This window comes from Papio anubis, unplaced genomic scaffold (assembly GCF_008728515.1).
Source record: "Papio anubis isolate 15944 unplaced genomic scaffold, Panubis1.0 scaffold106, whole genome shotgun sequence".
NCBI lineage: Eukaryota > Metazoa > Chordata > Mammalia > Primates > Cercopithecidae > Papio > Papio anubis.
In genome coordinates this window covers 63,987-89,599 of record NW_022159723.1, presented here as the reverse complement: position 1 = coordinate 89,599, position 25,613 = coordinate 63,987, and the positions used below count along the sequence as shown (strand labels likewise).

At 39.4% G+C, this 25,613-nt stretch overlaps 1 protein-coding gene across 1 annotated transcript in view; it reads right to left on the bottom strand.

Annotated features, from left to right (window-relative positions):
* The window catches only part of AP4E1 (adaptor related protein complex 4 subunit epsilon 1), an 88,526-nt gene extending 63,527 nt beyond the window's left edge, over positions 1–24,999 (bottom strand). Inside the window, exons 1-8 of the mRNA XM_003900931.4 lie at positions 24,762–24,999; positions 21,287–21,358; positions 17,575–17,698; positions 13,806–13,879; positions 11,936–12,057; positions 7,954–8,113; positions 5,792–5,958; positions 2,056–2,129 (exon numbers count right to left, since the gene is read on the bottom strand). Of these exons, the coding sequence (XP_003900980.2) occupies positions 2,056–2,129; positions 5,792–5,958; positions 7,954–8,113; positions 11,936–12,057; positions 13,806–13,879; positions 17,575–17,698; positions 21,287–21,358; positions 24,762–24,911 (943 nt within the window). The 5' untranslated portion in view covers positions 24,912–24,999. The remainder of the gene's footprint in view (positions 1–2,055; positions 2,130–5,791; positions 5,959–7,953; positions 8,114–11,935; positions 12,058–13,805; positions 13,880–17,574; positions 17,699–21,286; positions 21,359–24,761) is intronic.
* Positions 25,000–25,613: the final 614 nt, after the last annotated feature.

Below are 25,613 nucleotides of genomic sequence, written 5' to 3'. Positions count from 1 at the left end.
TTAGTTGAGATGGGGTTTCACCATATTGGCCAGGCTGGTCGTGAACTCCTGACCTCGTGATCTGCCCACCTCGGCCTCCCAAAGTGCTGGGATTACAGGCGTGAGCCACCGTGCCTGGCCAAGCAATCTTAATAAAACGGTCGTACTGGAAAATATTAAAAAATATTTCCTCAGGTATACAGTATTCTCCAAATCAAAAGGAACAGGTAACTTTACAGTGGTTATCCCCAGGAAAGGGAACTGGGTGGTGGGTGATAAGGGTGGAAAGGACACTTACTGTTCATTGTACACCCTTTTGTACCTTTTGAATTTTGACCCATGTGCATATATTACCTATTCAAAAAAAAAAAAATTAAAGCTGAAATGTCATTAAAAAAAAAAAAACTTTCTGCAAGGAAAAAAACAAGAAGATTTTTAACTGAATTTTAAGCAGAATTTCTTGAAAGACTTTCAAACCCTTATCCTGGACACTGGTTATATCACAAACAAAACATTTTAACTTACTTTAACTTACTGGAAAAATTCTGACACTTTCCTAGATCTTCTCTCAGAAAATCACCTGCTTCAGTAAGGGTCATCCATATCTGTGGCCCCTTATTCTCACTGCATAGCAGGAACCTATATAATATCTACTGTTTATTACACTATATACTCATAAGGACAAGGCCTGTGTCTACCTTCGTCTTCCCTTTACCTCCCACACTTAACATGGAGAAATACATAAGTCAATCAACTCTTTCCTCAATCCACACCTAGTTTAAAACACAATCAAGTTTTTGTTTCACAGGCACGCTATAAATGCTGGCTGAACAAATTAATAAGGCATCCTTATTACCTTAATTACCATTCATACATGCAAAACATAAATCTATCCTTCAAAGTCTACCACCCCAATTCACTACCATGTGCATTATTTTTCTTGTATTAATCTCATACACACAATCCTTTTTCCTTATTTGTACTGCATCTTTGTCAAGCACTTTTTATTTCAGTTAAACCAGTTCAATTTCTGTCCTCTGGTCTAACCTACGCTTCTACAACCATTGTTCTTAAAGGTCCACAGGTTACCCTTATCTCAAAAAAAAGTAATGCTCTTCATCTCCTACTTCATAATATTTTACCAGATTAAGAAATGACTTCTCATTTGAGTTACATCTCTCAGTGCCTCTTCTACTGCTGTCCTCCAGAGCATGCAAAATTCAAACTGTTCTACCTTTTAAATAGCTCCAAGTATCTCAATTTCTTCACTGAGCTTTCTCAGGCTGATCAAAAAGAATAGCCCCTCCCTCTGGCTGTTAAAATTGGAAGTTTTTTTGGCTACTTTCTTAGTTTTCTACCCCTTTCCCCCAACTTACTCTTGTCTCCTATTACTAATTTTTAAATTGTATGTAACAATTTATTGTCTCTTCACAAAATAGTAAACTATTATTCTACATCTATATATTCCTGTCTACATCCTATTCATCCTTCAGATGTCTTCTTAAATATTACTTTCTCAGGACAACCTTCTTTATTCTTCCCCTCACCTAAGACTAGCTGCTATATTCTCCCACCACGCCCTGCAATTCTCTTTTGTAACATTAACAAAAGCCCCATGATAATGTTTTATTCACTGCTGTATTCTAAGTACCTTGCATAAGGCCTGACAACAGAAATTTAATAAAATATCTGACAACTAGCTGATTGATTTATTTAAGACCTGTCTTCGAATATTGTGAATTTTTACCAAATATGGAACAAATCTATGGAGTTATCTTCACAGTCAATTAGATAATTGAAAAAAAATCAATTAAAAAAATGGATACTTGATATGTGTTTTCAATAGAGACAATTATAATAATAAACTTAGGTCAACATTTAGAACATGCCATGAGTTCAAATTACTCTTATCTATCAGTAGTTAAACGCTTACCTTGAAAAAATAATAATCCACAGAACTATCTTAAAATAAGTGTATAAAGTTCTATTGGAATTTATAGCATTCTAACACAGATTTAACTGTAATACTAAAAAACATTATTAGTCATTAGAGTAACATTTACATATATTACCTACCATATGTGACATTGTGATTTAACTCGGCTCTTCGTAAGGATTCATCAAGAACATCATACATTAATTCACTTGTCCTGTTTAAAAGATATTTTATTTGCAGTAGAATTACAGTATTCTAACCCAATAAAACAGTTTTTCAAACTTCTCTTTAAAACTGAGGATCTACAGAAGAGAAGTGAAAGAAATTCATTTTATGATGAAGTTACGGAAATTTCACTTCTTAAAAGGTTTTTCAGGAGCTGAACTTCCTACTTTATCAAAGTTGACTAGTTAACCAATGAGATATATACATCAATCAACTCTTTCCTCATTATGCCTAGTTTACAAACCAAGTTTTTATTTGGTTAAACACAGTATATTTTATAATTTTCTTCCAACAGAATATTTCTAAATTACTATAGTAACACTTCATATATTCATATTATTTCAGATAGTATATTAACTGTATTTTAACCAGATACTGTTAAAAAATTTTCAAATACTAGTCTTTCCTTGAGCAGCAACTAGGCTCTTCAGAAAGAAAATTTTTACTTACATTTACATTAATATAAAAAAAGATATTTTGTGGAATGAATAGGTTTGGACCATTCATATGTCTTTATGGTCACCGATTACAGTAACAATAACTGTGATGAGGAAGATACTGTGCAAAAAAAAAAAGTACACTCTGCCTCCACACTTGTTAGAGAAATGTCCTCTCCAAGAGGCCAACGTGAAAAACTATAGCTTCTCAGCTGGTATTTTGTATGTTTTATGAATTCAAAAAGCACTAATAGAAAAAAAAAACACCAGCAACATAGGATACATACAGTGGTCTTGCAGAGAAACAGTGCCATAAAATAAATGAAAATATCAAAATAATTTGGGACTACATAAATTAATTACATCTTTCAGAAAATGTCTTTTTTTCCAAATATACAGCTGGAAAGTTCAATGCTAAGTGCACATACTTTCATTCTGTCTTGACTGAAGTATAAATATCCAATAATTAGGAATCCAGAACCACATTCTAAAATCCTTCGTTTTATTGTATAAGCATTTCTTCCTCAGAAGATAACCATACAGCAGACATTACCAATCCTTCCCCGTCCCCCCCAAAAATATTTGGTAATATTATACCTAGATTATAGTCTAGTTCCTCAATTTTAAAAGCCAATGTCTGGCATGAGTCTTAACCACATGAAATAAAGAAACATTTGTGAACAAGATCAAGATAAATTTTAATAATCTAAGAAGCACAAAGCTACAAAACACAAGAAAATATTCGAATAGATATAAAAGACCATAAATACAACAGATTTTTCCAGTAAATGGGTTTTTTCAATTAAATACTTTAGAAACAGTTATAACTTAAATTTTTACTTTGCTACATTGAGCTAATAATGTCTGACAAAACATTAGATTTACGTTAAAATAAAATCTCATTAGAGTTGAGACAGAAAAGGAGAAAACATTCTAATGTTCCATAACATTATAAGAAAGTTCCACTCTATTCATGACTGAGCCTAATTACTAGTCACCTGAGGGCTGTGACAGTAAGGACTAGCTTACTTATCTTTGCATATATTATTAAACAAATTTATCCACAAAGGCAAGAAAAAGGAAGATAGTGAGTTAATGAATTTAATAAATTCACTAAATGCCTCCCAAGTTACTTCCTGATAACAATGGATGGCAGTAAGTCTTTTTAGACCAATAAGATCTGATACATTCATATAAAATTCATGATTTTAAAACATAATTCCAGTAACTCCAACTAGAGCTCCATGTTAGGATAGGCTGGAATGATACAAAATAAAATATAATTAAGACAATCATTTCTAATGTGTGTGTATGCTCCATCACCTTACATTTTCACTGCAGGTTTCAATCAGGAGTTGAGATTCACAAACACAGAAAAAAGCAACACTGTAATACCAAGAGTGATGTAGCCCAATGAGGGCTAGTCAGGAGCTCACAGGCAAATGGATTCTGACATTAAGTTGATTTCTAGGAGCAAAAGCCTGGAGAACGGTCCCTTTGTAAAGCTAGGCTAAAGAATTACAATACAAAGGTACCCTACTATATAAAAGGGAACAATATTCATAAAATCAGAATACTGATTAGCAAATATTTTCTTAAGACAGAAACATATCAGGAACTCCAGCCAAGGTCCTTGCTCTCAAGGGAACTAAAATCTCAAGGGACTTGCTCTCAAGCAAGTTGGAAATAGGTTTTTAAAATAAAAATAATATGTATGTGCACATGAAAATGCATACACACGTGCACACACACAGAGAATCAGAATGATAGAACAAATGCAAATAAATTGATGAATCTAGGTGCAGGATATAAGGGAGCTCCCTGTACTGTCCTTGGAAATTTGAAAGTGTCTAAGTTTGAAAAAGTATGGCAAAATTGAGGCAGGGGAGGTGGCTCATGCCTGTAATCCCAGCACTTTGGGAGGCTGAGGAGGGCAGATCATCTGAGGTCAGGAGCTCGAGACCAGCCTGGCCAACATGGTGATGCCCATTTCTACTAAAAATACAAAAATCAGCCGGGCATGGTGGTGTGCGCCTGTAATCCCAGCTACTTGGGAAACTGAGATGGGAAAATCTCTTGAATCCAGGAGGCGGAGGTTGCAGTAAGCCAAGGTCGCACCACTACACTCCGGCCTGGGCAACAGAGCAAGACATAGTCTCAAAAAAAAAAAAAAAAAAAAAGGCAAAATTTAAAGTGTATATATATATATAGTTGGAAAGATACACATGAAAAATTTAAGTTATTCGCTAAAAGAATAATTCAGATAAATGAATTAAAAAGGTGAAGCACTCACACCCAGCTAGAGTAAGGGTTGGCAAACTACAGCCCGCAGGCCTAATCTGGCCAGATGCCCGGTTTTGTATGGCTTCAAGCTAAGAAGAGATTTTACATTTTGAAATAGTCGGAAAAAAAAATTAAAAGAATATTTTATGATGTGCTGATCTAAGATTCAAGTTTTAATGTCCATAAAAAGGTTTTTTTTTTGCAATACAGCCTTCTTCATTCATTTATTTTCTATCTGTAGCTGCTTTCATGCTATAATAGCAGAGTCGAATAGATGCAAAAAAACAACATATGGCCCACAAAGCCTAAAATATTTATTTATTTATTAATTATTATTTTGAGACAGTCTCACTCTGTCACCCAGGCTGGAGTGCAGTGGCACGATCTCAGCTCACTGCAACGTCCACCTCCTGGGTTCAAGTGATTCTCCTGCCTCAGCCTCCTGAGTAGCTAGGACTACAGGTGCGTGCCACTATGTCCAACTAATTTTTGTATTTTTAGTAGAGACAGGGTTTCACCATGTTGGTCAGGCTGGTCTCAAACTTCTGACCTTGTGATCCGCCCGCCTCAGCCTTCCAAAGTGCTGGGATTACAGGCGTGAGCCACCACGCCCAGCCACCTAAAATATTTATCTGGCCCTTTGCAGAGAAAGTTTCCCAACCCTTGAACAAGAACAATTACGAAAGCTTCACAGAGGAGATGGCGCTTCATGGGTACCTTTCATGATAGGTAAAATTAGGATAAAGAGAGAGCCAGGATTATCCCAGCAACCTGAAAGCATTTATGTGGTTCTTACAATGGCCTATTTTATCACTACTAAGCCAATTAAACATTGGAAGAATCTGGTATATCATTAAACCTCTAGGTTACTAAAGTCTAAGCTTATCATCTGGTATGGGGTCATTAAGCAAACTTACTGGGAATAGTTTACCTTTGATCATCTTTTCCTAGAAGTCCTAGTATTCTCAAGAGCTGAATTTGTAACCATGGTGCTGGGACACTGTGGTAATTGAAATCTACTGGGAGTTTTCCTCCAACTACTTGCTTCAAAATGGTTACAAAACTCCCAGTCAAGTCTTTATATCCAGACGAATTCTCCTACATCCCCCCCAAAAAAAACTTTCTGTTAATAATAACATCTTATTAAACAGAAATAGACCTGGTTGAAATGTCATATAGAACCTAACTTAATACATGCTTATGTTCACATTTAATGAAACTGTGCCCTAATATGTACAATATCTTCCATGATAAAATTCCTCTGGCTAACCAACCCAAAGCTGAATCATCCCAGAAAAGCTTCCACCACTCCCTACTTTTTCCCACATACAGTTTAATCACATTTCAAAATTCTTATAGTTACATCTTAGGTAGAATCCTTAACAGCCAATACCAGCAATTAAAACAAAAAGTGAAAAGAACTGGCATACAGCAAAAGGACAGTAATACCTCTGCTTTGGATGAAAATCAAGGCCTGTTTGCAATCTCTGAACTCTGTTTCCAAAAGACTTCACATGTAAATGAGTTAAATTCATTCTGGGGCCAAGCACAGTGGCTCACACCTGTAATCCCAGCACTTCTGGAGGACGAGGTCGGTGGATCACCTGAGGTTGGGAGTTTGAAACCAGCCTGACCAACATGGAGAAATCCTCTCTACTAAAAGTACAAAATTAGCCAGGCGTGGCGGTACATGCCTGTAATCCCAGCTACTCGGGAGGCTGAGGCAGGAGAACTGCTTGAACCCCGGAGCTGGAGGTTGCGGTAAGCCAAGATGATGCCACTGCACTCCAGCCTGGGCAACAAGAGCAAAACTCCATCCAAAAAAAAAAAAAAAAATTTTGTTCTGGGTAGAAGAGCACAGCCAAGACTACTTAAACATTAAAAGTCCCCAAAATCAGCCGGACACAGTGGCTCACACCTGGAATCCCAGCACTCTAGGAGGCCGAGGCCAGCGGATCACCTGAGGTCGGGAGTTCGAGACCAGCCTGACCAACGTGGTGAAACCCTGACTCTCCCAAAAATACAAAATTAGCCGGGCGTGGTGGCACATGCCTGTAATCCCAGCTACTCAGGGGGCTGAGGCAGGAGAATCGCTTGAACCCAGGAGGTGGAGGTTGTGGTAAGCTGAGATCGTGCCATTGCACTCCAGCCTGGGCAACAAAAGCGAAACTCCATCTCAAAAAAAAAAAAAAGTCCCCAAAATCAGTGTGCCTGCCAATTAAAAATTAATTAGCCACACGGTACCTAAAAATATTTGTTTCTGAAGGAGTGTGCCTTGATTATCTATCTGAGTAATCTCTTGGACTGGGGAAATTAGATCCACACTCCTTAAAAGGAACATTAGATTCTTTATTCTAATTTGTATTATGTATCAAGGGAAAATTTTTGGAAGGGAAATAAAGCTCTTTCAAATTTTAGTAAATGTTAGGGAAAAAATAAAATTTAATATTGAACATCTATTTAAACTGTACTGTTTGAGAACACAACACATAAGAAACAATATAACTTTAAATGAGTTCAATAGCATATTCTATTTTGTTATAGTAGGTGCCATGAAATCTGTTACAAGTATGTATATTTGAACACAAATGGTTTCAGGCAATACACTAAGGATGAATTAGTATAGACCCATCATCGCCATTTAGAAATCTGTTTTACCATAACATTCAACCCTCTTTCCTCGTATGACACAGTATCAATATATGGCATCAACACTACAATCTATAGCTTGCACAACCCCCACTGGTTCCCCTCATTTCTATAAAATGGTATGCATCCCATGAAGCTATATAAAAGAGAATTACTGCTTGAAAAACACAAATCTGAAAACTTAAGACAACTTCCATTGCTACCATTTTTCCACACCTGTTTAGTGACATCAAAAAATTTTAGGCATTAAAAAAAAAAAAAAAATTCCGTAATGTGCCTACAACTCATGCTCTCAACAACTTGCAAAATTACTAAATCAAAGGTCAATAATAAAATTATAAAACATTAACTAAGCATTTTACCAAAATATCTGTTTCTTTTTAATCCCGTAATTGTATTTTTCTAATGGTAACCACTCAGTACTTGCTAAAATTTCCAACTTACCTTAATCATTCTAAGATATATATGCAAGGAGGCAGCCATGACCCCAACATCTCTGTCACAAAGTGCTTTCCGAAACTTAATATGAATATGTTGTACTTGATTAGGAGCAATGAGATGGAATTTGTATAATGCCAGAACAGCTTTTCTTCGTATAATCTCCCTGAAGACAAAAAATGAAATTTAAACAAGACAATCTGAATTTTCGAGTATTTACTTTGAAAGATTATGGGCCAGATGATTTCAAAATACTGGCTCATTGCTTTAATTTACAAAGAAAGAGATAATTATACATTGGTTATTAATTTATTTATTCTAATATACCAAATTATAAAAACTAGTTACCTCTAGGAAGTAAAGTCTCAAAACTTTAACTGCCCATGTTATATATTTATACAGTTAGAGAATTTTTTTTGTAACAAGCATATATTGCTTTGAGATTTAAAAAAAACAAGAAAAACAAAGTTCTTAATTCTCTAATTCCATTTTTAAAAGACGTATCTCTAAAAATTGGAAAAAAAAGTCAACAGTAAGTTTAAGTAATAGGTAATTTCAGCTAGTAATATTAAAGTCTTTTTATTAATATGAAAAATCTTTGGCCTGTAATGCCAGCACTTTGGGAGGCTGAGGTAGGGGGATCACTTGAGGCCAGGAGTTCAAAACCAGACTGGCCAACATGGCGAAACCCTGTCTCTACTAAAAATACAAAAATTAGCCAGATGTGGTGGTGCACACCTATAGTCCCAGTTACTTGGGTGGCTGAGGTACAAGAATCACTTGAGCCTGGGAGGCAGAAGTTGCAGTGAGCCAAGATTGTGCCATTGCACTCCAACCTGGGTGACAGAGTGAGACTCTGTCTCAAAAAAAAAAAGAAAAAAGAAAAAAAGGAAAGAAAAGAAAAAAAACTCATTAACATTCTTACTCTAAAATAGTAGCTTTCTTTGCTTCTTTTTTTTTAATATATCTATCACTGGATAGCAGACTCCAAATACTTTGGAGGACAGAGGGGAGGAATACAGGACACACATGGAATAAAAAGATGTTACTCCTCTCCTTGCCCAGTTCATCTGTTTCAAAACCTCATGATAATAAAGAAGAAAAGTATATACTAGTCTTGCACTTCATCTGTAGCAGATAACGTCTAGCACACAGAAACAAAAATAAAGAAATGCCATCCTATGTTCATGATGTAGTTTCCAAGGAAGCTTCTTCCTTGTTATTCTCTCTGTCTATATCTACATATCTCTTTTTGCAGACTATGCTGGCAGTGCTCAGAAGAGCAGCAAACATCACAAAAGTGAAGTATTTACTTTTAGGGTTCCTAACAGATATTTCTGTCATAGAATATCAAGACTGAGATTATTCAATGCAATCCTTTGTGTTCCACTCAAGAACACCTTTTATAAGATTCTTAGTAAGTGGTCATACAAATTCCATTAATAAACAACTCTTATCTTCCTAGGCAAGCTACGCCATAATGGAAAACTCTTTTCACAAAAAAAAAAAAAAAAACAAAAGCAGATTAACAACAGATTCACTGTTAGTATTAATACTGTGGTGAATGCAAGCCACATCGCAGTGTATTGCCATTGCATGATAACTGATATTAATTCTAGGGGAGAATATCTAAATGAGGTGAGGGAAAAAAAAAAAAAAAACTCTGAATAGGCCCAGGAATTCATAGGCCTGGCCTCAAGTGGTGGTACTAACATAAGACGAGAGACCTAGATTCAGGCTCTGGGGTTGGTATGATGAAATACGGCCAGGGATTCAAAAGTTGAATTCAAGCCTTGTTTCACATATTCTTTGTGACATCTACTGGTTTACCTATAGCTCTGCCCCATATTCTTCATCTCTTTTCTCCAGAGCATGGGGCTGAGTACGGCCGTAACTGCAGAAGCAGAGTTTCACAAAGTCTAAACTCTAGCCCTCTAGCCAGGACTTGAAATTAGACTAAATGCAAAGCAATAAAGAAAAAATTGAAAAGGGCCCTTTCAATTCTCAGAAAGATTTCATACAACTGGTCAGTAAGTAGGGTTACCACAAAAGTAGTGGTGAGAAAAAGTTAAGCAAAAATATGCTGCTGGTATAATCAGATCACCTTATAAATCTTTAAAAAGTGAATATTTCCAATAATTAATTGTCCATAATCATCCTCTGTTCTAAACACAGATATGACATACAATATATAAAAAGTCTGAAAGACCTATGAAGTTATTCTGTAATTCTTGGTAAAAGCTATCATTTTGGCTGGAAGATTCATGATCCAATATTTCTTAAAGAATACAAGCTGGCCGGGCGTGGTGGCTCACGCCTGTAATCCCAGCACTTTGGGAGGCCAAGGCAGGTGGATCACGAGGTCAGGAGTTCGAGACCAGCTTGGCCAATATGGTGAAACCCTGTCTCTACTAAAACTACAAAAATTAGCCAGGCATAGGGGTGGGCACCTGTAGTTCCAACTACTCAGGAGGCTGAGGCAGAAGAATCGCTTGAACCCAGGAGGCGGAGGTTGCAGTGAGCCAAGATCACGCCACTGCACTCCAGCCTGGGCAACAAGCAAGACTCCATCTCAAAAAAAAAAAAAAGAATACAAGCTATAAGACAACATTTTGCAATCTTAGAACATTAAAAATACTGATTTAAAGTATATAAAATAAATGTTGTATGAGTAACAAAAAAATCTTTATCAAGAATATATAACTGACATACCATAATCACAATGATTGCAAACCTTTTCCAACTTTAAAAATTATGAGCCAGGCACAGTGACTCACACCTGTAATCTCAGCACTTTGGGAGGTCAAGGCGGGTGGATCACAAGGTCAGGAGTTCAAGACCAGCCTGGCCAAGATGGTGAAACCCTGTCTCCACTAAAAATACAAAAAATTAGCTGGGCATGGTGGCGTGTTCCTGTAATTCCAGCTACTTGGGAGGCTGAGGCAGAGAACTGCTTGAACCTGGGAGGTGGAGGTTGCAGTGAGCCAAGATCCCTCTACTGCACTGCAGCCTGGGCAACAGATGAGACTCCATATCAAAAAAATTAATTCATTCATTCATTAATTAAAATTATTACATAAAGGAGCTTGGTCAAAAACAAAATATTAATAATTCAAATACAGTGAACAAGTAAGTTCAAACTGATAAGGAGACTGTTAAGGAAACTTACAAGAGAAGATTAGGAAAATACTACAAAGTAAATTAAGTTTGTATACATTCTGCTGTAAAACAGGATTAAAATGCTGTGGTTTTGATATAAAAAGCATCTTCCTGGGCCGGGTGTGGTGGCTAACACCTGTAATCCCAGCACTTTGGGAGGCCGAGGCAGGTGGATTACCTGAGGTCAGGAGTTCAAGACCAGCCTGGCCAACATGGCAAAATCCAGCCTCTATTTAAAAAAAAAAAATTAGCCGGGTGTGGTGTCAGGCGCCTGTAATCCCAGCTACTTGGGAGGCTGAGGCAGGAGAATTGCTTGAACCCGGGAGGCAGAGGTTGCAGTGAGCCGAGATCGTGCCATTGCACTCCAGCCTAGGCAACGGAGTGAGACTGTCTCAAAAAAAAAAAAACAAAAAGCATCTTCCCACTACACTGAAGCTTTGCATTCACTACACTTGCACAATTTCCATATATCTTTCATTATTTTACTTTATCCCCAAAACAACTTTGGGAGAACTAAGGAGCTTCAACCAACCCCATATAGCCAAGGAAAAACAAGACCACTGCTCATTAGTGGTAGAACTGGGAGGAAAGCCAAGGATTCCTGGACACTAGGCCTCACTGTCTCTTAGTTTAACTTTAGAAAGCTGTCTAACATTTCCCTAAACCCACATAAAAATAAAGATGATCCTACTTAAGATTTTTGCATTATTCCTAGCAGTCAAAGAATAATCTCTATCCTGGTAGCAGTGAAGTTATAATAAATTTTCTAGCATAAACTTCTGTTCTGAAATATATGGCATAGACACCTATTCCCAAAGAATTTACTTACTTAGAATGTTGAAGTTTATCTTCTATTAATGGAAGAACAGCTGGAATCATTTCTCGGGGGAAAATCTGGCTAACAACAGTCAGTGCCATACACACTTCTACTAGGTTAGTGCTCTGCAGATCCTGGTACAACATTAAGGAAAGAAAACATTCAGTGTAAATACTGAAACTAGGAATGGCAAATTCAACACTGTAATGGTCCTATATACTTAGTAATTTTGTGCTATTTATAATTAATTTGTACATCCAAATTTATGGCATATTTTATTGGAATGCTCCTATTTGTTTCATTTGCCTTAATAGAGTCAGTAGATAAATAAAGCCAAAGAGCAACTGATACAAGAGGAAACTGTATCTCTGTTCTGAATCTAGCCAAAGTAGTCTCCTTTATTACAGCCTTTAAAACTTTTCTAAACCAATAATAAAACAATTTTATGAGTTTTTCTTATTAATCAACAATAATATGAATGTAAGTTTAAAAGGAAGTGATTTTGGAATATTCACAATAAAATGCACACATTCATATGTACTTATCTATCCATATGGTTTATAAACCATTCTAATAGAACCTAAAAATATGTTTTGTTTGTTTGTTTGTTTGTTTTGTTTTGTTTTTTTTTGAGACGGAGTCTCGCTCTGTCTCCCGGGCTGGAGTTGCAGTGGCCGGATCTCAGCTCACTGCAAGCTCCGCCTCCCGGGTTCACGCCATTCTCCTGCCTCAGCCTCCGGAGTAGCTGGGACTACAGGCGCCGCCACCTCGCCCGGCTAGTTTTTTGTATTTTTTAGTAGAGACGGGGTTTCACCATGTTCACCAGGATGGTCTCGATCTCCTGACCTCGTGATCCACCCGTCTCGGCCTCCCAAAGTGCTGGGATTACAGGCTTGAGCCACCGCGCCCGGCCAAAAAAATATGTTTTTTAAGTTCGGAAAAAATTTAAGCTACTAGTAACCTTAATATAGTATATGACTTAAAGTTCAGAAAATACTGTTCTCTCTCTCTCTCACGTATCAAAATATTGACACAAGATAAAAAGCTCAACAACTCAATTACATCTCATTATCATTCTGATTTGGAAGTTAAACAGAAAATATTGTGAGTGTGGATTGTTTTTATTATCTCTACATTTCAGTTGATTATATTCTATTCTTTTTTTAAATGACTTTTTAAACTTTAAAGACTTCAATTAGGCCGGGCGCGGTGGCTCAAGCCTGTAATCCCAGCACTTTGGGAGGCCAAGACATGGATCAATTTAGGTCAGGAGATTGAGACCATCCTGGCTAACACAGTGAAACCCCATCTCTACTAAAAATACAGCAACCAGCTGGCTTAATGCGGGCGGGCTCTGTAGTCCCAGCTACCCCGAGGCTGAGGCGGCGGAGAATGGGCGTGAACCCGAGGCGGAGGCTTGCAGTGAGCTGAGATCCGGCCACTGCACTCCAGCCTGGGCGACAGAGCCAGACTCCGTCTCAAAAAAAAAAAAAAAAAAAAAAAAAAAAAAAAAGACTTCAATTATTCAGTTTATATTTATATCCCTTTAGAACAGATCCTAGAAAAAAAGATAACAGCATGGAAAATATACCTAAACTAACAGCTTAGAGACCTGGACTTTAGTTCTAACTCTGTGTTTTACAATGAAATTATAACAAGAAGAGCAGCAGCTACTACTTCACGTGTATTTCATTTAATCCTCACAACTCCGTAAGTTCTATTATTTAACTCCATTTTATAGACACAGAAACTGATCTAAAAGATTCTTCTAAGCCCATTCTGCAAGCCCACTTTCTTCTAATATCATCTAATTGAATATGATCGAGGAGAAATGTCAGGTGCTGACAAGAATTATGACTTCATATTAACCAACATACAATACCTTTACAACTGTATTCACAAGGAGAAGCAATAATTCATGACTTTCATGTAGAAATAAGGAAACAGCCAAATAACCTATAAAAATTGAGGGAAAAGTCTCATTACTACCTACCAAAAATAGACTTTTCACAAGAAATTAAAGCAGTCCTGTAAGTATCAAAGATACCAGTAACAAGTAAATATAAAAACAAATTGCAAAATACAAGGTTAAAAACCTTCAGTAAGGAAGATTTCAGGTATTCTTCATCCTGAAATCTTCCAGAATTATGTATTTCATAGGATATTCCAGAAATGGAATAGACACTATGTGTATCAACTTAAAATCTTATAAATGGCACCGAGAAGACATGCCTTCTATTTTTTGTGCAAATCTTTACATTATCAATCAAAGCATTCTCTATTTTAGAAATGCTATTTTATAGCCAAACATATCATTCAAAAACTAATCACTACAGTAAAAAAAAAAAAACAAAAAAAAACAAAAAAAACCCTAATCACTACAGTTAATACTGAGTTACTAGCTCTTTGTATTGAGTGAGCTAGCCACCTAATGTCCTAATGTCAACCTGCATGATGTAAATAATATACTAAATATATTAAGCCACACACAATACCTTATTTTCTCAATTGAAGGAATAACAATTATTCAGGAAAGAAACGCTGTCTGCCACATTAAATGTACTCATTGGCTTAAATAAGCATTTTTATTGCAATAATATTAAAACATTTTTAAAGTACATTTTAAGATTGAGGAAATGTATTAACACCATGACAAATGTCATGTACATAGAATCTAGATTCTCCAAGGAATTTTCTCAGTCAGGCTTCACAATGATAATAACTAACACTTTAATGAGACAGTCACTATGGGTCAAGCACTTTATAAGCATTACTTATTTAATCCTCACAACCACCCAATTAATCTCATAGGCTATATATAGGCATATATAGGCATTTTTATCCGTATATAATAATGAGACTCAAGCTGGGCATGGTGGCTGACACCTATAATCCCAGCACTTTGAGAGGCCAAGGCAGGCAAACCACGAGGTCAGGAGATCAAGACCATCCTGGCTAACATGGTGAAACTCCATCTCTACTAAAAATACAAAAAATTAGCCAGGCATGGTGGCGGGCGCCTGTAGACCCAGCTACTCGGGAGACTGAGACAGGAGAATGACATGAACCCGGGAGGTGAAGCTTGCAGTGAGCCAAGATAGCGCCACTGTACTCCAGCCTGGGTGACAGAGCAAGACTCCATCTCAAAAAAAAAAAAAAAAAAGAGATCCAAAAAAGGGCAATTTCCTAAGGTCCACACCTATCACATGGTGGAGCCAGGACTCAAACGCAGACAGTTGAAGTCAGTCCATATCTTAAACCCCCGTATTTTACTGCCTCTCCACATAGTCTATCTTGAGACCTGATTCCCTGACTCCATGCTCGTTGTTTTTCATTCTTCTCAATTCTTTCAGCTCTTTCATCAGGGATTCTAATGTTAATTATACCCGTCATTACCCAGCATCCATGCTGTCTGTGTCCACTACAGAACAGGAGAAAACAGAAACTTCCTATTCTCACAATCAAGAGGTAGTAGCATGACCAATTCCAACACCTTCACTAGAGGTCAGAGAAGCAGAGCTATTACTCCCACAATCACAAGAGTTGAAACAAATCTGACCCAGGCCAAGAAAGCGATTAGGAAAATCCCAGAAAGCATTTGTTTTGTTTTGTTTTCTGAGACGGAGTCTCACTCAGGTTGGAAGGCAGTGGCATGATCAAAACTCACTGCGGCCTCTACCTTCCAAACTCAAGCAATCCTTCACCTCAGCCTCCTAAGTAGCTGGGACCATAGGCGTGCACCATCACACCGAGCTTTTTTTTTTTTTTTAAGTAGAAACAGGGTCTCACTATGTTACCCAGGCTGGTCTCAAACTCCCAGACTCAAGTGATTCCTCCCACCTTTGCCTCCCAAAGTGCTAGGATTACAGGAGTGAGCCACCACACTCAGGCCCCCAGGAAGCATTTAAAGTGGAGATTGTCTTATCAGATTGCTGATAAATCATCTGTTCAGCTAAGGTATCACCCATTCCCAAGTCACCAATACCAAGGCCAACAAACTAATCCAAAGACCATCCCAATGAAACCTTAATTCTTTTTTTTTTTTTTTTTAAGACGGAGTCTGGCTCTGTCGCCCAGGCTGGAGTGCAGTGGCGCGATCTTGGCTCACTGCAAGCTCCGCCTTCCGGGTTCACGCCATTCTCCTGCCTCAGCCTCCTGAGTAGCTGGGACTACAGGTGCCTGCCACCACACCTGGCTAATTTTCTGTATTTTTAGTAGTGACGGGGTTTCACCATGTTAGCCAGGATGGTCTCGATCTCCTGATCTTTCAGTTGGGATGAAAACTGAAAATAGTGAGTATGACTGGAAGAGCTTACATTCCATATTTGTATAATGTTTAAAAAAAAATTAAAGTTTTAAGAAAAGCAAATTACTAATAAAAACTAATTTAATAGCTCAAAAAAAAATACCTGCCTTTAGGGATCTTAAAATTAGTTCAGGAGCTAAGACATTAATATATGAAAAGATAACAAGAAAGGTAACAGATGGTAGGAGCCGCTTGAGTGATCACAGGAGAAATAAAATTTGAAGAGTGTTTTGGGCGGAGTGGGGTTCCACAAGTGGAATATTGTGTGCATTCAGTCTCAGAAAGTTTACCAAGACATCTGTCACCTCCACCCCATCATCTGATAGCACAGAGCAATATAATTTATGAATAATGCTAGTCCCTAATGACATGACATTATCAACTTCTCTGAATAAAGAACATGTTCTACCCTTTACTATTCTAAAATGCTTCCTTCTTGAGATTCTGATATAAAGCTGAACATTTATGAACAGAGTATTTAATTGCTTAAAAGAATTTTTCCTAATAGCCCTAAAGGTTAACTATAGAAATTTTTTTAAACGACACTGCCAATCCTCATAGCTAACATTTGAGAATCTAAGAACAAGACATTTAAAATTACTTTAGTAAATTTCAGTTTTATTCTATAAAGAATCATTTCTGATCATTAAACTAATAAGATTAAACAGACTTCTTAATATCAGCTCTATTGCCCAGGCGCAGAGGCTCACACCTATAATCCCAGCACTTTGGGAGGCCAAGGCAGGCGGATCACTTGAGCCCAGGAGTTCAAGACCAGCCTAGGCAACATGGTGAAACCCCATCTCCACAAAAACAAAACACAAAAATTAGCCAGGCATGGTGGCACACAGCTTAGTCCCAGCTACTCAGGGGGCTGAGGTAGGAGGATCACTTGAACCTGGAGACAGAGGTTGCAGTGAGCAGAGATCCCGCCAGTACACTCTAGCCTGGGCAATACAGAGAGAATCTGTCTCAAAAAAAAAAAAATCAGCTCTTTATAGACATATAATTTATATACAAAAAAAGTCAGCTTTATAGACATATAATTTATATACAAAAAATATTTAAATGTATGGTTCAATGAGTTCTGACATATATAGTCATCTAACTGCCATCACAAGACCAAGTAACTTTTAGTCTTCTCTTTAACTCCAAAATGCTACGAATCAGGAAAACTGATTTCCTATAAATGGCTTTGAGTTTCTGAAGTGTGATCTTTTAAAGTTTTAGAAATTATAATACAGTATTCTAAAAACATACTATATACCTGCCATCATTCATTTTGCATAATAGTTGGAACTTCAAGGACAACATGAAAGCATGAAAGTCTTAAACACATACATACCTACTCTTTTTTCTAAGAGGTTTCCTTGTTGGGCTAACTTGATTGCATGAATATAGCCAAAGGAAGCATCATATCCAAGCATTTCACAATATATAAGTCTCACCATACATTCCTTCATCATTTTCTGAAAAGCAAAATAGCCGTATAAATAAATAGAATATTTAGATTGTTTTACTATGTTCTCATAATTTAACAGGAGAATCCTTTAATCCTGGCACTGAAGAAATAACATATATATTACAAACTAATCACCCAATATCAGACTTTATAAATAAAAATTGCTCCCAATCTTACTAATAGTATTACTTTTAGTAAAATTATCTCACTATTTTGTTAGTGGCACTACTATAAAATAAATCAACTGTAGCTATTTCTATGTGCCCCTAGTGAAAAATTTGGTTATAATGTGATACATGGGGTCATCACACAAGATTTCATCATGGTCATCTTACTTGGCTTCTAAAATACAGCACATAATTTTAGTAGACTTTGTCAAACGAAAATATCCATAAAATTCCCACAAGTTGGTAATAATTTCTGTAACAAAAATATTTTTCACATTGGAAAACCAAATTGCACCTAGATTTTCCTCAGAATTATTGTGCTAAGTACAATACAGAATAGTTTGCTTTATAGGCACTCTTTTTTAAAAACTCACAATTATAAACTGAGGGGCATGATTTCATTAATGGCATAGCTATTGTAATAATATTTAGTTTTCTAATGGGGTCTTTTAATATCTTCAATGCAAGCCAAAAATTTTTAAGAGATGCTAAAAAATTTGTTTTATCACTAAGATATTTGCATTATCAATATTTATGGAAAATTTTAATCAGAAATAAAATATATAAATAAAATGTGTTTCAAAATAACAAAAAGCTCATAGACTTTTTTTTTTTTGAAACAGAGTCTCACTCTGTCGCCCAGGCTGGAGTACAGTGGCAAGATCTTGGCTCACCGCAGCCTCCACCTACCAGGTTTAAGCGATTCTCATGCCTCAGCCTCTCGAGTAGCCAGGACCACAGGTGCATACCACCACGCCCAGCTAATTTTTGTATATTTAGTAGAGATGGGGTTTCACCATGTTGGCCAGGCTGGTCTCAAACTCCTGACCTCAAATGATCCACCCACCTAGGCCCCACAAATTGCTGGGATTACAGGTGTGAGCCACCACACCTGGCGACATAGACTATTTTAATATGTCAAAATTAATTAGGGTTAGCATATTACAGGATTATTAAATCACAAAATGCTTAGGAAACAGTAAAATTGAATATTTGAAAGCAATGATGATAATGTTTAATATAAATATAAAGAGTTTAAAGAGAAACCATAGGAAAATCTTAAGGGAATGAGATTTAACTCAGGTCACTTGTGCTTAAAGCAGCAAAAGTTAACTCATTAATACATTAATTAAGACTACAGGCCGGGCGCGGTGGCTCAAGCCTGTAATCCCAGCACTTTGGGAGGCCGAGACGGGCGGATCACGAGGTCAGGAGTTCGAGACCATCCTGGCTAACACGGTGAAACCCCGTCTCTACTAAAAAAATACAAAAAACTAGCCGGGCGAGGTGGTGGGCGCCTGTAGTCCCGGCTACTCGGGAGGCTGAGGCAGGAGAATGGCGTAAAAACCCGGGAGGCAGAGCTTGCAGTGAGCTGAGATCCGGCCACTGCACTCCACCCTGGTCGACACAGCGAGACTCCGTCTCAAAAAAAAAAAAAAAAAAAAGACTACAAAATACTAGCAGGGTGCAGTGACTCACTCCTGTAATCCCAGCACTTTGGGAAGCTGAGGAGGGCAGATCACCTGAGGTCAGGGGTTTGAGACCAGCCTGGCCAACATGGTGAAACCCCATCTCTAAAAAAATACAAAAATTAGCCAGACGTGATGGCCCGCGCCTGTAATCCCAGCTACTTGGGAGGCTGAGGCAGGAGAATCGCTTGAACCCGAGAGGCAGAGGTTGCAGTGAGCCAAAATCACGCCATTGCACTCCAGCCTGGGCAACAGAGCAAGACTCCATCCTCCCACCCCGTTCCCCCGCCCAAAAAAAGGCTACAGAATACTGAGAAAACAAACAAAAGATAAACAAAAAATAATGGAAGTCCCTCTTCAGACTTCTACATTAATTAGGAGTGAAAGTGTTCATTTAAGCCATTAAGTTTCAACCCTAGATTTGTAACATTTTATCTCAGAGTTTTTCAAAAGTCATTACCAACTTTGTCTAAGTGAGATTACATCTCATGCATTTATTTTTAGAGATGAAAGTGCATTCCCCAATGCAGGAATTCTCTTTACAATTTCTCTGACAGCCAACCTTTACATGAACAACACTGGGACAGACTACTCTGTAAGATATACACAGAGTTGGATGGTCATAGTGTTGTAAAATCTTCCTTTCAAACTCTGCCTTCCTAATTTCTACCTATTTAACTTAGTTCTGCCCAACTTCAGGTTTCTGCCTTGGAACAAGGAAAACTATGTACTGATGCCAATCATAAAAAATGGAAATCCAACAAAAACGATTTATGTTTAACAATTCTATCTAGTACTATGAAGCATAATTATTTTATCCATAGCCACACAGACACACATACATGTATACACACAAACATACATATATACACACACACAGATATATCAGATTATGTTTTGAGTTTTATTTGCCACAAACTATTATTATGACCGCAAAAGAAAACATATTCATTCTCTCAGACTTTACAAGTGCTTTTCAAATTCGCGATCATGTGCTTATGCAAAATGATCACCCTGATATTTTTACTGGCAGAGAGGGAAAACATTCCCACAGTAGCTTGTATACTGAAGACACTCACCAAATATTTGCTGAACAAATGTTGCTTGGAACAAAATCTCATTTTAAAAAAATCAGGCTAGGCACGGTGGCTCACGCCTGGAATCCTAATACTTTGATTTGGGAGGCTGAGGTAGGTGGATCACTTGAGGTCAGGAGTCTGAGACCAGCCTGGTCAACATGGTGAAAACCCCAACTCTACTAAAAATACAAAAATTAGCCAGGCATGGTGGCGGGCACCTGTAGTCCCAGTTACTCGGGAGCCTGAGGCAGGAGAATCGGTTGAATCCAGGAGGCAGAGGTTGCAGTGAGCCGAGATCGTGCCACGCCACTGCACTCCAGCCTGGGCAACAGAGCAAGACTTCATCTCAAAAAAAAAAAAAGAAAGAAAAAAAATCAAACTGGGTTTTAATCTAGCTATGCTGGGACAGCCCCACAGTGGCCTGCATAATAATGAATGACCATTCATTAAATAGTTGCTGAATATTGTTTGAAAGATCAAATTATGTAGAACAAAGTTTAAAAACAACTAGGTCTTACATAATAAAATTAAATATACCTACAATATATCAATTCAGGTCTGAAAATACGTTGATATCCCAACCTTTTCCAAATGCATAACATTAAAAACATCAGATCAGCACTAGGGTCCCAAGAGTATCTCCACATTTATGTAATCATCATCACATTAGCCCTGACTTCACATAGGCAAATCTTGTTCTGGTGCAAACCAGTCAACAATAAAAGGCTAAAGTTAACATCTAAGTTGCTACCATCTATAATTCATTTTGACTACGATAAATCAAATTTTAGCAACCAATCATCAGTTAGATGCCACTATTGAGTCCATAGTAGACTAGATTTCAAATTCAAATGTGTTGGCACTGACTATGCAAACCTACCAGTGTTGTAGCAGGAGCAGAAACAGTTGCTTTCAGACTACTCAGTTCCTGCTGGATTAATTTTTCTTCTTCCTGAGAAAAATGAAAATATTTAAACGCTTAATTAACTGTCTTTTAAAACCGTAACAGCATTTATCTAAAGGAAAAAATATAATTTACAATACTTTTAATTTAAAAGAAACATTATTTTAAAGGAGAGTTATAAATATTATGTATTTATGATCTATCTAAAGCCCTATCTCCAAACCTCAGAACCATCCCTGGAGAGAATAAATATTTCCAGGCTACCCCATCCTTCCTCTTTTCTTTTTTTGAGACAGACTCTGTGCCCCAGGCTGAGTGCAGGCACCATCTCGGCTCACTGCAAGTTTCTGCTCTCCGGTTCACCATTCTCCTGCCTTTAGCCTCCCGAGTAGCTGGGACTGGCAGGCTTCGCCACCACCGCTGTTTTTATTTTTTATAGTAGAGACGGGTTTCATCGGCATTAGCCAGATGGTCTCATCTCGACTCCAGATTCACTGGCTGCTCAGTGCTGGGATTACAGGCTTGAGCCACCGCGCCCGGCCCCTTCATCTTTTCTTTACTCAGTTACTTCCCCTTAATGGCAGAAGAGCAGAAAATGGTTTCTTAAAAACTAAAGGTGGAGGCCGGGAGCAGCAACTCATGCCTGTAATCCCAGCACTTTGGGAGGCCAAGGCGGGTGAATCACTTGAGGTCAGGAGCTTGAGACCAGCCTGGCCAACATGGCGAAACCCCGTCCCTACTAAAAATACAAACATTAGCTGGGCATCCTGTAATCCCAGATACACAGGAGGCTGAGAAAGCGGCAGGAGAATCGCTTGAACCCAGAAGTGAATGTTGCAGTGAGCCAAGATCGTACCACTGAACTCCAGCCTGGGCAACAGAGCAAGACTCTATCTCAAAAAAAAAAAAATTAAAAAAAATTAAACGTGAAGAGAGAATAGAAATTCTCCATGTATTGGCCCAAGAAAAGAGTCTCATCTCACATCTTCCCCTTAGAAGTAAAAAGTCTTCATGGAATTAAGAAATAGGGTAAGAAAGCAGAAACAGAAATAGGTATTTTCCCCTTAAACTACATTCTTCTTCCCTGTCTTTTCCTCATTCCCCGAATCCTTTCCATCACTTCCTATCTCAGACATATACCAATGTGGTCACTTCTACTGTCTGCATTGTATGTTATCTTCCTAAGCACTTAAAAAATTGGCCCAATTTTTTTTGGCTAAAATCATGCTACCTTTAAATTACACACTGAATTACATGTTCATCAGATGGCTATTCAAAAGCCACTAGTGAAGCACTGACACACGTGGATGCCTATCTACAGTTTCAAACTGCTATTTAAGATCAAAAATAACTTTTTAAAAAATTTTATTGAGCATCCCTTAAAAATTAGCAAAGGACAAAAACCTTAAGAAAAACAACATTAAGGCCACAAATGGCCAGGCATGGTGGCTCACGCCTGTAATCCCAGCACTTTGGGAGGCCAAGGCAGGTGGATCACCTGAGGTCAGGACTTCAAGACCAGCCTGGCCAACATGGCGAAACCCTATCTCCACAAAAAATATAAAAATTAGCCAGGTCTGGTGATGCGTGCCTGTAATCCCAGCGACTAGGGAGGCTGAGGCAGGAGAATCACTTGAACCCAGGAGGCAGAGGTTGCAGTGACCCAAGATTGCAGCACTGCATTCCAGCCTGGGTGATAGAGCAAGACTCCATCTCAAAAACAAAACTAAACAAAGCCCACAAAGAATGATTCTGGAATGTGAAGCAGTTTCTCTCTGTATAGCATCAACTTATTTGAGCTACCAAAAAACAATTTTTTTAAACCTTCTTTTCTGTCTTTCCTTCTCTTTTAGCATTTATATTGCATTATAGTCATACTTACACTTAAGCCCAAAACGAATGACCAATTCCTTGGGAAAAGGGAATGTCTTTAATTCTATTTTCCTGTGTCTAACACATAACCTTGTTCCCATAAACGTTTGTTGAACAAATAATGACATTAATATGTGCTCTTTTTAAGATATAAACTCCTTGTAGCTGTGAATTGGTATACTACACAATCCGTGCAACCATCAAGCACCTGTGGGGGCCCAGCACGGTGGCTCATGCCTGTAATCCCAGCACTCTGGAAGGCCAAAGGGGACGAATCACTTGAGGTCAGGAGTTCCAGACCAGCCAGCCCAACATGGTCAAACATGGTTCCAGACCAGACAGCCCAACCCTGTCTCTACTAAAACTACAAAAATTAGCCGGGTGTGGTGGCCTACGCCTATAATCCCAGCTACTTGGGAGGCTGAGGCAGGAGAATCGCTTGAACCCGGGAGGCAGAGACTCCAGAGAGCCGAGATCGTACCATTGCACTCTAGCCTGGGCGACAGAGCAAGACTCCGTCTCAAAAAAAAATTTTAAGGCCGGGCGCGGTGGCTCACACATGTAATCCCAGCACTTCGGGACGCCGAGGCGGGCGGATCACGAGACCATCCTGGCTAACACGGTGAAACCCCATCTCTACTTAAAAAATACAAAAAAAAAAAATTAGCCGGGCGTGGTGGCGGACGTCTGTAGTCCCAGCCACTCGGGAGGCTGAGGCAGGAGAATGGCATGAACCCGAAGGCGGAGCTTGCAGTGAGCCAAGATGGTGCCACTGCACTCCAGCCTGGGCAACAGAGCGAGACCTCATCTCAAAAAAAAAAAAAAAAAAAATTAAAAAATTGTAAAATCTTAAGGCTCCAGCAAGCCGAGATCGCACCATTGCACTCCAGCCTGGGCGACAAAGCGAGACTCTGTCACTAAAAATTAAAAATTTTTAAAAGCTTAAGAATTTTTATAACTGCTCATTTTCAAAGCCCATTTGAGGCACAAACTTAGCAAATTTTACATTTTAAGAGAACTATGCTTTTTCTTTGCCCAACACGTTGTTCTAACCCAAGAACCTCAAGCTCCTCAAAGATATTCAACATGAGGCTCACAGGATCTGTTCAGGTATGCGACATCTGAACTGTTGTTCAGTTGAAGGGATGGGGGGAGAGAAGGAAACTGAATAGGGAAAAAAACTTTGTGGAAGGTAAACAATGTCTGACACCTCCATCGCACTGGGTATTTTCACACGCTTGACATCTCACCCAATCCTCAAAAACACTATGAATTATGTATCAGTACTTTTCCACGCCAACGTTGAGAAAACACAAGGAGGGTCAGAGGTTACAGAGATATGCCCCAGACGAAAGAGTCAGTGTCAGAACCAACTGTGGAAACTCGGCCTCCCTTGCTGTCAGTCCCAGCAGGAAAGTGAAGCTTCCAGGCAGACGAAAGGACGAACCGACACAGCAGCCCCTGAGCCCCGCCGGAGGGCTAACCCCGGAGGCCTTGGAGTCTCGCCGCCCGGCCAGGGCCTCCTGGCGCGGGGGCCTCACTCCGATGTCCCTGAGCTCCCGGGCCAGCGGGCACCTACGTGCTTGGAGGTGAGGGCGGTGATGCCGCGGACGAGGCTGCCTAGCCTCGAGGAGAAGGACGCCTTGGCGGCCGCGGGCCCACCACCTGGCTGGTTCTGCAGAAAGAGTCCCGGCAGCGCCGTCAACGTCTTCTCCACTATGTCGCTCATCGCCGCCGCCGCCCGCGATCCGGTAGCCGCCCGGCTTCATGCCCAGCCGCCGCTGCCTGCCCGGCCTCCGTAGGCACTTCCTGTTTTTTGAATAAGAAATCTTTATTGGCGTCCCGCGTGAACCAGTTCAGTGTCGTTCTCGCCAGAGGCCACCAGAGTGCGCAAGAGACCGCGGGGGTGGAAAAGGCCACTCGCCCGAGATTGCGCGCGGAAGTGGACCTCCTTTCTCGCAGCGGGGTAGTGGCTCCGGGATCCCCCAGAACTGTGAGTTCTCCTGAGGAAGCCGCCAGGGGCCTCGCCCTGTTAGGCATTGTCTCCCAGGGTCTCCCTTTCCCACTAGCCGCCTGCGCGTAGCCCGAGACCGCGTCAAGAGTTGCGTCTACCTGAGCGCGCCTTTTTCGGGACGTCCCCGCCCGGTCCACCGCCTCTCACTGTCCCCGGACCGCGCACCACCAGCCCACTTCCCACAGGCGATTTCACGCGGGTCCCCGGCGCCGCGCGCGGCTCCGGCCCTGGCGACTCATACCAGAGGAGTTGCGTGATAGCGGAGCTGTTCTGAGGATTCGGCGTGCCAGGTTCAGAGCCCGTCGCGTGCCAGGGACTGGCGGCCACTGTCGCTTCCCGTCCGCCCCTCTCCTCCTGGTATTTGGGGGGTGGACGGGAAAAAGAAGTAGTTGGCGGCCACCCTTGCCGACTCCTCCT